The 14,713-nt window shown below is 35.4% G+C and overlaps 1 protein-coding gene across 1 annotated transcript in view; it reads left to right on the top strand.

Annotated features, from left to right (window-relative positions):
• Positions 1–14,713, top strand: part of LOC145661709 (uncharacterized) — a 119,017-nt gene that overhangs the window by 88,925 nt on the left and 15,379 nt on the right. The window contains exon 6 of the mRNA XM_081727040.1: positions 5,674–5,863. Coding sequence (XP_081583166.1) covers positions 5,674–5,863 — 190 coding nt within the window. The remainder of the gene's footprint in view (positions 1–5,673; positions 5,864–14,713) is intronic.

A 14,713-nucleotide genomic window follows, 5' to 3' on the forward strand; every position in this document is an offset into this window, starting at 1 on the left:
ATGCACAGATCCGCCGAACAACAGTCATATGGTGTATATCTAATTATTCTGTAATTTCATGAATACATTTCTGAGAATCCGCTCCCGCAGTGTTCTTCAAGAAGTAATGAGAACATGCTGTTTGTTGTTAGCTGTTGGCCTCAATTTTCATGTCGCGTCACGGGCTCGAAATTTTATAAAGCAACTGCGTATTCACTATTATTGGTCTAATTCCACTCTTGAGTTTTGTCGCATTTAGATCTACAGAATAATCCAGTTTGAACTCCTAAAGGAAAAACATTCGGAATTGTGTATTCTTGACAGAAAGCTTTATATGACCCTTGAGAACAATACGGTGGCTTCTGAATGATTGGGCAGCCCAGCATTTTTCTGAACTTGTACAAATCTTGTAACATAATATGCGTGACCTCAGTCCATCCATTGGTTATACTATAGAAAATGGCTTCTCACTAGATGTAAATTGGACATTCAAGTGGCAGCAATCCAATTATGGATTATTTTATCAATTCACAATCATTGATCTTTCTTATTTTGTGAACGTGTTATAACCAATTCTCTTTTACACAATAAATCTGTGTATCTACTAGTGTTTAAATAAAATCTTCCTTTTCACAAGTCACGAATGGTTTAGGATAAGAAAAGAATGTATCATAAATGGGATAGGGAAAATTCAGAGGACACATCGAGTTGAAACCTCTGATTGCCCTAGAACCCCAGTATCATGGAACCCCGAGGAGACACCCAATACTTTTAAATAGTGGGGATTATATATTTTTAAATCATTGGATGGATCTCCATTTGATGGACCTTCTGATATTTCCTATCTCACATTTTATTTTATCCTTTCATCTAAATCGTTTGCGATTTATAATCAATGAAGGTTCTATCTATATCTGCAAGAACTCACAATTAAATGGTGACTACTTCATAAGTGGTACGAGAAACAAAACAAAAAAGTCTACAAAAGTTGTTTTTCTCATTATCTTTTCAATGATATAAAAATGCCTTATTTTTAAAATTTCTGGGAGGGGCTATGTGGGGCAGGCAGAAGTATCCATCTGATGCACTCTCTGATATATTCCCGTCTCATTTTTTGTTACTTACTTGTATCTCCAACTATTTGTGATTTATAGAAAATTGACTTTTCATCTGAAGCGCCCAATGGAAAGAATGCAATTTTTTATTTATTTATTTATTTTATTAATTATTATTATTATTATTATTATTATTATTATTATTATTATTATTATTATTATTATTATTATTATTATTATTATTATTATTATTATTATTATTATAGCGTGACAGCGAATTGATTAGAGACAAACCATCGTTCCTGAAAGCTTCTAATCTTGCGATAAAGGAAAGCAAAATACGTATGATGAGGCTTGGTTATAAAGACATAGATATGGTCTTATATTTATAAGAAGAGCAGATAATAGGTTATCGGAACTTTCTGTGAAAGAGAGGGAAAGCAAGATTAACATCATTATTATAGACTGCTAAATATCAGAAAGTTCCGACGTCCCTATCTGTAACTATTATTTGCTCTTCTCATAAATTTACGACTCTGTCCGGAATTTACAATCCACACTAATGTATTTTAATAGAAGAGCTTAAAGTTGAAATTCGACACTTCTGTTCTATTTAGGAGTAATGTGGAACATTATTTTGAAATATCTTGAAGATCAGCATCGCTTTGTGAAAGGGAGTTTTCCAATGTAGACACCAAAACTTTTCCGAAAGAATATTTTGTAGAAATTATCGTATAATAGAATATATTGAAATCTCTGATTATATAAGAATCTAAATGAATTTTACACGTAGGACAGTAACGTAGATTTATGGGAAGTGGAGCGAAAGTGAATTGTAGGAACAATGATATAGGCCTGACTTCATATCAAAAATGATATATATGTATATATATATATATATATATATATATATATATATATATATATATATATGTATTCGCCAACCTTGATCTTTTTAATAATATCCAATATGGCGGTATTAGTCTCCTCTTATTGAAAGTTGGGATTATGCTTCGTAATATGTTAATTTCTGTTTACAATTTCTGTCGAATTCATGTTAATTTCTGTTTACAATTGAACATTTTGAAATTTACAGTTTACTCCTTAGAGGAACTCTGATTATTTCGGGAGTTTAATACGATAATCCAACGCTCTTCATCAATTACGGCTGAAGACCTGACAAGACCTTTCAATAAGCCTTCTTATATAATTCAGATTTTATTCCGACCGCTTTTCAACTGACTTCCACAAATCATCTTGTGTGGTTGGAGCTGGTGAATGTTACATATTTCTTATTATCCTCTTAATTTACGACCATACATTTTCGATTGGATTCTGAGTTCCTCTGGAGGCCAATCTAGGACACCTAGATTTTCATATCAGAAAGTCACCCTTCTTTCGTCAGAGAATCTAATGATTGGTTGAACGATGTCTAATGTGTGTCGCTTTAGCCTGAGACTACTGACTAATATGGTATTGTTGTTTTCATTTTTCACCTTTGAAAGCGACACCTGTCAGTTGAATATTTCAGTCATCCCAACCCATACCTTAGTAACATTTTGTTTTTAGTTTGACTGATTACTTGGATTGGGTTCATTTAGCACTTTTCTTTTCGACGATGTGATACACACACCATAACTCAGGGTCAAGATACATTAGCTTACACTGTGAATCGGACCCGTTATGGCACACTTTACCCACTTGGCCTCAAAGAGGCACATGGGATTTTCAGTTTCAATTTTCTTATTCATATTGCGAATAACCTTAAACATATTTAAGAAAGAATACATATCGACCAAATTTGTAATCCATAATCCAAGCAATTTAATGAAATATTGAGTTGAGTTTGAGGTTAACGTCTCTTTCAGCATCCTACAGATTAACGTGGAATCCGAACCACATGAGCTCCCGCCGGGAATCGAACCCGGGTCACCCACGCCAAAGGCGCGTACGCTAACCCTTAGCTATGAAGGAGCTCTTAATGAAATATTGTTAATGTGTCCTCACACTACAACAAAAAGTTGCTTACGACATTATGTGGTAGCCTTTTAATGTGAGTATTTTACACTACTAGCTACTTCATAGTAGTATAGTTCTAGTTTTTACTTAGACTATCCTTTCGAAGTACTCGTGTTTCACGCACCTAAACCTATAAATTTTATGTATTAAAAACGGTCTTCACTTCCTACCCAAACTTGTGGTTATGGTCATACTTCTTTCTTACTAGTTAGTATGCTTTCCCAACGAAAAAAATATTTTTCAACATGCTGAAAATTAAAAACACGTAACTACAGTAATTTGCCATTGGCTGGTTTGAAAACGTTTTCTATTTCATTGATTGTTTAACACGTTTTGTAGTAGAACTGGAAATGATCCTGTGTAGAGGGTCGCTTGTAGCTCATTCTTTCTCTTTCTCATTATCTGAGTTCGAAGTTGCAACGAGGTGGGAGGAGGAAGCATACAAAACCTGTTACCTATATTAATGTGTTCCTAAGTATATACTGTATATATAGGCTTAAGGAATAACTGAACAAAAGTTACTTTCTTATTATATTGTTTTAGTTCCTATGAATTTGAAAACCTTATGAGTATCAAACTATTCTAAGAAATACAAAAAGAAAGGAGAAAACAGAGAATCGTATTCGATCTGCTGTCAAAAATTAGGCGAGTTTGCAAGTTTGTAGTCTTTCATTCATTTACCCACTGTGACTTCATCGGATAAATCCCCTGCTTTTTATACCAGTATTCAGACTTTCTACCCATAGCGTGTCGCTTTGAGCCTTAAAAAAATGTTCTATTTCTATATTTGCGTAGATTCTAGATACTAGATTTAAACCAATAGTTTCAACATTTTACTCCCGTCCCCCTCTTCCTTGCGTTGCTTGTCATCTCCTGTAATAGAAATTTTGAATTTCCATTCGCTACTACAAAAATCCCTCAAAAAACACACCGCCATTGTAAATATCTAATCAAAAATTCGAAACAAGAAGAAAAGAGAGAATGAAATGGTACTTCAACAAGTGCAGTGATGGATGTTATGCACAAGACAAACACACATGGTCTGAGGGTCAAGTTATCAATCTTTCTTACCATAGCTGTGTACTCTAGCATAGTTTGTAGTTTTCCAAGTCACACATGCTCTGGGATTAAACAAACTCCCTTTCGCCTTAGAGGTGAGTGCTTTAATTTGATTTTTGGTAAAAAGGGTACCGTACCTAAAGTTAAAAGAGGTTTAATTTTGATGACAGTGAACTTAGATTTTGAAGGCATTACGATGACTTCAAGCCAAAGCCATATGCGTTTCTAGTATAGAACATCATGTTTATGGATTTCTTCTTAGATTTTTCTTTTCCCTCCCACATTCCCATCTCACAAAATACGTATTTCGTATCATAATCTTTGTTTCGAGATGAGTTATAAGAACTGTGAATGCGTTAAATTAATACCGTATTCATTCCGAAACAAAAGCCAAGGAAAAGAGCTTTGAGTGGGTGTCCATATTAGACATTATAATCTCTCAGATCCAGCTGTCGCGAAAGTGTATGCTTTGGAAAGGGATACTCTTAATACACAGCAAAGAAGTTAATGCTCCAAAATAGAAGATCTACAGTAAAGTCTAATCTAAATCTGAGGCAATCTTAAACTTTTACCGGTACTGTATTTCTGTATTTCCCCCCTCATTCTTTTTATCCTCATCAAATTATCTGTTCCTTTTTTTTTTACTTTCATCTCTATCAAGTCTCCCTACTCCTCTTTTATTTCCTCCTCCTCTTTTCTTAGTTCCTCTTCTGATTCTGTACTCTAATTTCTTCTTATCATATCCAGTTCCATCTAACTGTTAATGAAAAATTTTTACATCATCTTCCGCTCTTCCTTTAATCCTCTATTCTATGTTGCTCACGGAGTTTCTTTACGTCAAGTAATCTATGACACTATAACATGACAGTAGTTAGCAGACGTCCAACTTTTATGATATCATTCCATGATTATCCTCCCTTCCTTCTTCCTTATCTTCATGTCTATGAATACTATGCCCTCTTGCCTTTCCACTTTTAGCTTAATTTCATGCTTTTTACCTTATGTTTAACTTGTTTCACAAGTTTCTCAAGTTGTCGCTTTGTCCCTATTAACATCTCTACTGTCTGATAAAGCCAATGGGCCTTATGCAGAGTCGTTCTGAAGCGTAATTAGTGCTATACTAAAGAGTTCGACTAACATATGTTTCCTGCGGTAGTCAGGCTTTTAGTATTCCTCTAATCATACGTAAAAACGTCTCTGCATAAGGCGGAATATGTTTAGTTGGTGAAACTGTTACATCATATTTGTTGATAATCAAAGTAGGTTTGCTCTGCTCAGCGATTAGTTTATTAAATTAAAAAAATCATGTTACCATATTTGTACTTTCATATAACATACTTTCAATAATTATTTATTTATTTAAAGGAACAACATAATATATGATTACCGGTGAACATGCAAACTATGGTTGATTCAAAGCTGTAACAAACAAGCATTACGTTTAATTATTTATTTCAGTCTTTATACATTTGAATGTACTACTATCTGATTTTGACTATGTGCTGTATTTGAGCGAACGATGTTACCATTATGATGTTTATTGATCTTTTGTTAATTTCAGATTTGTATGACATAAACTACCGAGCAAGATCCATCTATGGTCCGGCATTTGAAGATGAATGTTTTGCGATTAAACATGACAAGGCTGGAATTATTGGTATGTCGAATGAAGGAAGGCATACAAACTCTTCGGTGTTTTATATCACACTGAAGAAATCACCGTGGATGGACACAAGATACGTAGCTTTCGGGTAATTATTATATTTTTCATATATAGTTTTTTGTCTGATTATTGAGTATAAATTTATTGGTTACTAGCGATACTTCACTAAAGTCCTAGTTACCCGAATTGGCGTAGGTATCAGCCAATAAGCTCGCAAGTGCGCAGTTACCAAACCATCAGTGACTAATCTAGTCATTTATGATTGTCCACAAATACGAAGAAAATCAATTAGGAATTATAAGATTCCTCCCTGAAGGTTTAGTAACAGCGCGCTGCGAGCTTGTTGGCTGATGCCATACGCAAATTCGGGTGACGCAGACTATAATCTTTATCTATACTAGTACAAAGAATAGAAGTGACTGGCTGATCATTATCTAGGCCGTACTCTCATAGTTAGAAACATGAAATTTTGGTAGAATACCCTCCTTGTCACGGAAGCAGCAGGTAAGAGAGGATTTTTTGAAATATGTTTCCTAGGAGATATTAAAATTTTACTGCGAAGACTGTAACATCTCACGAATACCTGAGGTTAGGGAATTGAAACTTGACATATAAACTCTTCACGTAAATAGGAAATACATGTTTCAATATTTTCAAAATTCCACTTCTAACAGGCTACATATATGGAGTATGCTAAAACTGGCGCCCGCTATGTGTGGATGTTTACGGTGTGGGAGCACCTGGAGCAAGAGAACTGTCAGAATAACACCCCCTAGCACTCTATGGGGGAAGAGGGTGATATACCTAGAAATGATAGAGAATGAGCTATATTACTGTCGAATCCGTAGTTTTTGGGATCTCTGAGATTAACAGTGACAATTCTGATGCCTTTTAAATCCAAATTCAACTCCTCTTAGTACTCCCGAGTGAGGGAAGGTGACATGTAAAAATAATTTTAAAAAATGACCGATATTAGTCAAACCCATAGTTTTTGGGATCCCAAAGTGAATTGGTGATAGTTTTGGCGCCCTTTAATTCCAAAAGTCAGCTCGCAGTTGGGGTAAAATTCCCTAGAACTCCTAGGGAAGGGGAAACATATAAAATGATCTAAAACAATCTATATTAGGGTCGAATTAATAGTTTTCAAGTCACTCAGAGAAACAGTGACACTCTGGATGTCGTTTAACTCCCATTTAAGGCTTCATTGGCACCGGGGGTGTTTGAAATGGTGATATGTAAAATTATCGAAATCGACCGATATTAGTATCGAATCATTAATTTTCAGCGTCGGTAAGTTAATTAATGGCAATTTTGATACTGTTTAAGTTCACGTTTAGTCCACAGTGGGGCAAAGACCCCTGAGCACTCCTAGGAGGAGTGGAAGGGGCAAACATGAAAATGATAAGAACCGACCGATATTTGTTTCGTATCCATAGTTTTCGGGATTTGCTATATAAACAATGACATTCCAGATGCAATTTAAGTACAAATTCAGCTCCATAAGCACCCTGGGGGCGGGCGAAGTTGTGGCATGAAAAGAAAAAATAGTTGAAAATGGCCTATTTTAATGTCAAATCCATTGTTTTCGGGGTCGCTGAAATGAATAGTGATGTTTGCCGTTTGAGTGCAAGTTCATTATCATTTGCAAAGAAAGGGGTAGGAGAGATAACAAATAAAATGTGAAAAAGAACTTAGATTTGTGTCGAGTTCATAGTTTTCCGGGTCGGGAAAACGTCTGACCTGTTTTAAATGACTTTTGAAAGATAGCCAGTACCATTTCAAGTTGGTTTGTTTTAATCATAGCAATTTGACTAAAGATGTATTCTGTGGAGGTAGGTTGATTTAATATTTATGCCAAAAGTAGAGTACCGTAAAACGGGGCTACTTTGACATTTAGGGTTACTTTGACATAGAGTGGGGCTACTTTGACAGATGAGCAATTTGTGCTTCCTGTGAGAATTGTTGCATATACTTTCATAGATAAAGGCTGATATGGTGTCCACGGTGCGAATTGCCGGAGGGGATGAGAGATTTCTCCCATTGTATTTCTACCCCCTCTCAATATCCTTCCTGTCCCTCAATATATAATATAAGGACTTCTAGATCCGCCACTGTTTATTCCCCCCAAAATGAATAATCTAATTCGCACTCTGACGTTATATATCAACGTGTTGTGGAAGGGTGGAAGAGAGTGGATTCAATGTGTCCTGTGCAAAAAATGGGTGTGTGGGTTTTGTAATGGTGGATCAAAAAATCCTCAGTATGCTTGTTACGACTGTGATGTTGACGACTAAGGTTTTTCTTTCCATTGTTACATTTAAAGATAACATACGGGTACATATGAAATTATGTTAAAAGTAGAGTAAAGTAAGAAATAGAATAAAAAATAAAGTAAGAATGTAAGGTAAAGCACCGTGATGTTCAAAGTAAAAGATGTTAAAAGTAAAGCTTTAGAAAAACTTGTATAGTGATGTATAATGATGTACCACAACAAAATAAAGATTTCGTGCTTATCAAGTATACAGCATACCGTACCTTACACGACCAAAACCGCGTTTTATACACTTTACATAAATTCCATGTCAAAATAACTCCATACGTTGAGTAACTTTGACCTTATACAGTAAATACATAAGATGTCAAAGTAGCCCCACCCCCGGGGCTACTTTGACCGGTATTTCTTGATTTATTCCCGCCTAAACTTACTTGTAGAGACTTAGGTTTAGTAGTGGATGTGATAGCCTAGATACCTATTGTTATGATGAGAATAGTATCATTCATTGTTTGCAGAAAGTGTCCCGTGTACACATCTAAACTAGTCCAAAACCTGTCAAAGTAGCCCCGTTTTACGGTACTTTTGTATTTTTATCACTACACTTTTTTTAAAAATAAATGTTCTAAGGAGGAAAGGGATTCAAATATTTCTCGTAAACCCATTCTCCCCGTGCGAAAAAACGGGTATTTCAGCTAGTTACTAACAAAACTGTCTTACACAGGAGGGTCCCACAAGTTGTCGCTAAAATCTGATTGTCACATAGCACATCTGATAGAGCATCATGAGAAATGAAAATGAGCAAAATTTAAGGTGCTATAGACCAGAAAGATAGGAGCTGCGGGACTTCAAAATTTGAATATCCAAAGAATTATATCATGGAATTATGTAGGTTAAAAGTAAATATCTTGAAAACCCTTAAAGCAATCGAAACAAAAGTTGCACAATATAATGAGAACAAAATGCCCTATCGAAAACCATAAACAACGTTTCCATAGGTGAAGCAGTGTTGCCAACTCAGCATAAAATATTTTGTTTGAAATAGCACTATATACAGATTTAAAATGCAGTATTATCACAAAACATAACAGTGAAGTGTAGTGGTACAGTGTTGCACCCTATTGGAGCTATGTGTGCTGAAAATGTTCAATGGAGAATTCTGATATGTGGCAACAAAAAGTAATAAAGGAATGCATTAGAAAAAAAATGAGGATTTTGTATTATACTTCTGTAGCCCCAAAGAATAAGCAGACAACTCACGAAAATAAAACGATACACGCGAGGAAAGAAACACGTGTTTTCTAATTCTGTAAACTGGTTCTCAGAAATGGCTTTAGGATTTTAATTTTGGGTAGGCCCGCTCCTTCGCTTATGGATACATATACATATTTGATTGATTAATGACAGTATAATGACAGTAGGAAATTATTTTTACAGTAGTAGTTGATGACATTTGTTAAATAATTATCTACCATTAATATAAATAATGGAAAATATATTTACTCTTTTTTGTATCTTTTAACGTTCTCTCCAGTCGTCGTCTTCAGTTTTCAAAATTTTGGGGTAGGCCCGTGCCTATCGGGCCTACGCGTTAAAACCACCACTGATGATTTTCCAGATTATCTTATCAATATTTGGAAGAGTACTTTCTTGGTTTATGTCTTTCGTGTTAAGTGACATATTCTTTTACTTCCTCTCCTACATACCATATGATTATGTTTGTACACTGTAATATTACCATATTCACATTGGAAATAGATGTTATTTTATGACTACCTCATCTCGTCTTTAGTCGGCCCGGATGGCGGTGTGGTCTAGAAGGCATCGCGGCATATTAGGCATCGCGGGTTCCAATCCCGCCTCGGACATGCCTTTGCTGTACTTTTCACCTTACATTTCATTGTTATCTTTCTTTTTCATAGTGAATCGGATCTCACTTTACACTCCTATATAGCTTCGGAACTGACACAGGACGTAAAAATGGTATCACCCAATTTCGTTTTTCAAATACATCAATATTTTGTGACACTGCTGACATTTTGCTATGTTATACTGTCAGTGTGATGCATTTGAACGAAATTCATAGTATGGGATCCAGATTCCTTTATTATCATATGTTGCCACATATCAGACTTCTTCATACATTTTCAGCACACGTAGCTCCAATAATGTGCAACACTGTACCACTACACTTCACTGCTATGTTTTGTGATAATACTGCATTTTAAATCTGTACACACTTGTGTATAGTGCTATTTCAAACAAAATATTTTATGCTGAGTTGGCAACACTGCTTCACTTATGGAAACTCTGTTTATGGTTTTCGATAGGCATTTTGTTCTCATTATATTGAGCAACTTTTGTTTTGATTGCTTTAAGGGTTTTCAAGATTTTTTCTTTAAACCTACACAATTCCATGATATAATTTTTTGGCTATTCAAATTTTGAAGTCCCGCAGCTCCTATCCTTCTGGTCCATAGCACCTTAAATTTTGTTCATTTTTATTTCTCATAATGCTCTATCAGATATGCTATGTGACAATCAGATTTTACCGACAACTTGTGGGACCCTCCCATTTTAGTAACTATAACAAATATCCCTTGTACCAATTCTTTCAAAAATTATTGATGACTGTACGAAAGAACAACTAACGCAGCACTTTGAAAATTATATTTCAATTAACAGCACATAGACTAATACTGGCTTCCGAAAGATATGTCTATTATCAAAGCTGTTGAAAAAGTTGTGTCTGTGATGATTAATGACTTTAAATACGCTTTATTCTCTTGCACAACATAACTAAACTTAAGTAAGGAATTTAATACTTGTAAATATATAACACAAAAATATTAATATTGTCCCCGCGTAGTGTTGTCGCTAACGCTCTTGTCTTTGGTTCAAGTGGCCCGGGTTCGATTGCTAAGGATGCACTCGGTCGGAAAGACGTAAAAGCTTTTTCAGGCCATCTATCTCAAGTACGCTTTTTCCTTGGAGCACATCAGGCAAAAGCCGGGATAGTACCTAATATAAAGGTGTCAGGACGCTTCTTTCTTTCTCCATTTCCGCGGTTCTTGTGCTCGCCGATAGACATCATTTCTCATACGTGACGGACTCGAATGATCACAAATGCCGGAAGCCCCGAAATATAATTCTAATTCCTCATTCCTAATGAAATATTGATTAACCCAGTAAAAATAGATTTGAAGGTGGAAATTTGGAATAACAAGCTGAATTTTTCAGCATTAATTCTCTTGTATCTATAAATAAACATAGTAAAAGTCCCAAAAATTCCATTTTAGTAAACGGACGTCATCAATATGGCTGCCAGCCGAACTAGTCTCTCAAATTTCAAACTATAATAACTATAGATCATTTTAAGATAAGAACTTTGCTCTTGTGCTGTTTATGAGACAACATATCGGAAAGTGTTTTCCAGGCAGAAGTGTTTTTATTTGTTGCCATCATTTTTAAATATGGCGCCATAAAATGAAAAAAAGGAATATTCTCCGCTACGAATTCTAAGAAACAATGTGAAACAAACATTATTGGATATTTTAAGAGCTTTCAAATGAGGTATGTATCACTGATGTATCTTTAAAACTAACGTAGCTAATAGCTTTTATATAAAGGAATGTGTAATGCATACTTTTCCGTGATGCCAATAATAGTGATAGAATCAGATTCAATAATTTAAAAATTTCGAGGAGTTTTCAGCAACATTCTGAATATATTCTATAATATCTTTATAGTTATGACAATATTTTATTGTTACAATTCTGTTATAGTAAAAATGATAGTCTAATTACAGTTGTAATACAGTAATGGAAGCCTCTATCTTCAGGTATGCATTGCAATTTAAACATTTACACACTAATAAGAAATTATACTACATTGATCGTGCAGTTTACTCTTAATTATAAATATCGATAGGTAATAATCACTTCATCAATAATTAATATACATTTTAAAAATAGAAATACTAAATTCTCACTTGTAGGAAAAACTAACATCTTCATTGAAGCTCTGGAGTTCTAAGGAAAGAGTTCTGTGCTTCAATCAATTCTGTGACGGCGATAAGATGGTTCAGCAGTCTCATTTTCATTTGCTTCTTCATCATCGGAAGAAGGTAGATTAGCTAAGTCTTCCTCTTTTACCACATCACGATTACTGCATCTATAGGCAGTACAATGACCACAAAAGTTGATGCATATAAGCTGGCGTCTCCAACACCTGTATCTGAAGTTGCAATCTTCTTTCCAATTACATGATATCAAATTCAAGAAATCGTCAGGTGCTGGCTTTTGCTGAGACATAACAGGCTGATCACAATTTCCTTCTTACTTCTAACTCCTTTCAGTTGGATCTAGTTTCATATCTCTCCACTCTTGTATTCGGTAATAGGCCATGAATGAATGTTCCCATGTAGCAGCAAATGTTGGAGAGAGGTAAACAAGGTTGAAATTAGTATTAATTAGTCGACGTCCTATCACTCTCATGTACATTAATTATCTCTTCTTATTTAATATATCATTAGAATTTCCTGGGTGCATCGAAGATAGAAGCAATTAAATTACGACAGGCAACAGGACTCTTGGAAATCTCCACTGTTCTTTGTAATGAACCCATTTGTGTCAATTTCTTGAAAGCTTTTCTTTTCCTCAACTTGTAAGGTGCAGAATTTGTATCACATGAAGGAAAAGAATATATTAGTGAACTGTCCTTAGTGCTTCCTGCAGAAATTTGCAGCTAAAGATCTTTTTCGGGATTAAATTTGATCCAGACATTAAATAGAAAAAATCTTTAGGTATGATGGCAATGGGAAGTACCAGGAGATCTGTATCCTGGCCAAAAACTACCTACCAGCCTCCGCTTTTTGTAATTTCTTCTACTGTTTGTATAATTCACCAGTAGCCTGATTAAGAGCTACATCAGCTTCGTGTTAATTTGTGATTAGCAGATTTACAAACCTGCCTTATTATTAGCATGTGTAAGAAACATTCTAGGTCCCACAGCACATTCATTTTCAACTACTATATCTGGACTTGTCCCTTTGCCTGAACGACGAATATGTTCCACGTAGTTTGTTGAGAACTCTACATACTCATCAAACACCATTGCTGAGTTATTGCCGTATTTTTCTATAACGAGGAGAACAAAATCTTTACAAATGTTATCAAAGGTATCTGTTCCTGCCCAGTATCCACAATCGATTATGTAGAGTGGATTTGACTGTAACTCAATGTCAGGCTGTAAAATTTCTAGTTCTTTTATGAGCTCTGATTTATTTTCTTTCCTCAATGTATGTTCATCAAATAAAGCAGGTAGAAGAGTTGATAACTCATATCTGAGATAATTTGCAAGTCTCCATTGCTTTTGTCAATGCAAATCATGCGATGGAATAGCTGGTTTGAATTAACTGTTCCTAGTTTTTCTCGAATAAATAAACCATTCTTTGTCCTAGTAATTTCATTTTCCGTGATAAACGTACGTCACTGCAGGGGCGGATCCAGGGGGGGATCGGGGCAATCGCCCCCCCCCCAGAAGAGGAAACTTTCTTGTTTTATATATAGCTATAAATAAAACCCATCCCAGAGTTTGGAGCCCTTAAAAGTAGCATTATGACAACCCACCGCCCCCAGAAGTCGGTTCTGAGGCGGATCCGCCCCTGCGTCACTGTAAGATTTTCCTCCCATTAAAGTGACAGATCTTGTGCTTTCTTTTAAGGTATTGTTACAATTTACTTTTACACTTGCTATGACACCAGTAGTTTGAGATACAAGGAGCACGGTATTCCTCTGGAAAGGATTGTGTAGCCAAAGCCAATCAACAAATGCTCCAATATTTTTCATATTTCTAATTTGGACTTCTGACCAAAACAAAGAAACAGATGCAAATTTCTTCATTGCGTGTATAACGCTGGCAGTCAATGGGATAGACTGTACTCATTTTGCTAGTGTAGAGTTTCCAATTCCTCTCCCATGGATGAGTCCACCACTAGTCTTGACATCTCTCATGTCACTCCAGAACTTATTACTACGCCCTATGCTGAAATATCCTTGTTTGGTGAATTTCTTGAATCCTTCAGAGGGAAGTTGTGCCACATAGTTCCCATAATTAATATGTCCAGAAGCATCCAAATATGGAAGCATTTGCTAGACACTGTATAAATGTAGATCCCAGTCACCTGATCTCTCGGCTCTTATAGAAAGATGAGTTATATTTACTAGCTTGAAATACTGAGCGAAAAGTTTTCCTTGGCGAAAATATTGAAATTAAATCTTTTAACTTTTACGTTTCACGATTATGCTCTTTAGGCTAAGGGAAACAGATGATTAAGGTAAGTGAATGATGGTGGAAGAGCTAATAAAATGAGAATGTGGGAGAAAACGGGAGTACCCGAGATAACCCACGGACACGATGTTGTTCTCCACAAAATTACTTGGACGGGGACGTTAAATTATACGTAGCTACCGGAAGGAGGAGGCTTTCATTATCCTGTTCAAGGTAATATATCCCAAATTGTAACTAGAAAATCTTATCATAACTAAAGATATAGAATCTATTCAGAATTTCAAAGCTATTTCTTCGAAATTTTTAAATTATTAAATCTGACGCTATCACTACTATTGGTGTCACGGAAAATTATGCACTACATCTTCCATTACA

The sequence above is a fragment of the Thermobia domestica genome, chromosome 10, assembly GCF_964235325.1.
Source record: "Thermobia domestica chromosome 10, izTheDome1.hap1.1, whole genome shotgun sequence".
NCBI classification, from domain to species: Eukaryota; Metazoa; Arthropoda; class Insecta; order Zygentoma; family Lepismatidae; genus Thermobia; species Thermobia domestica.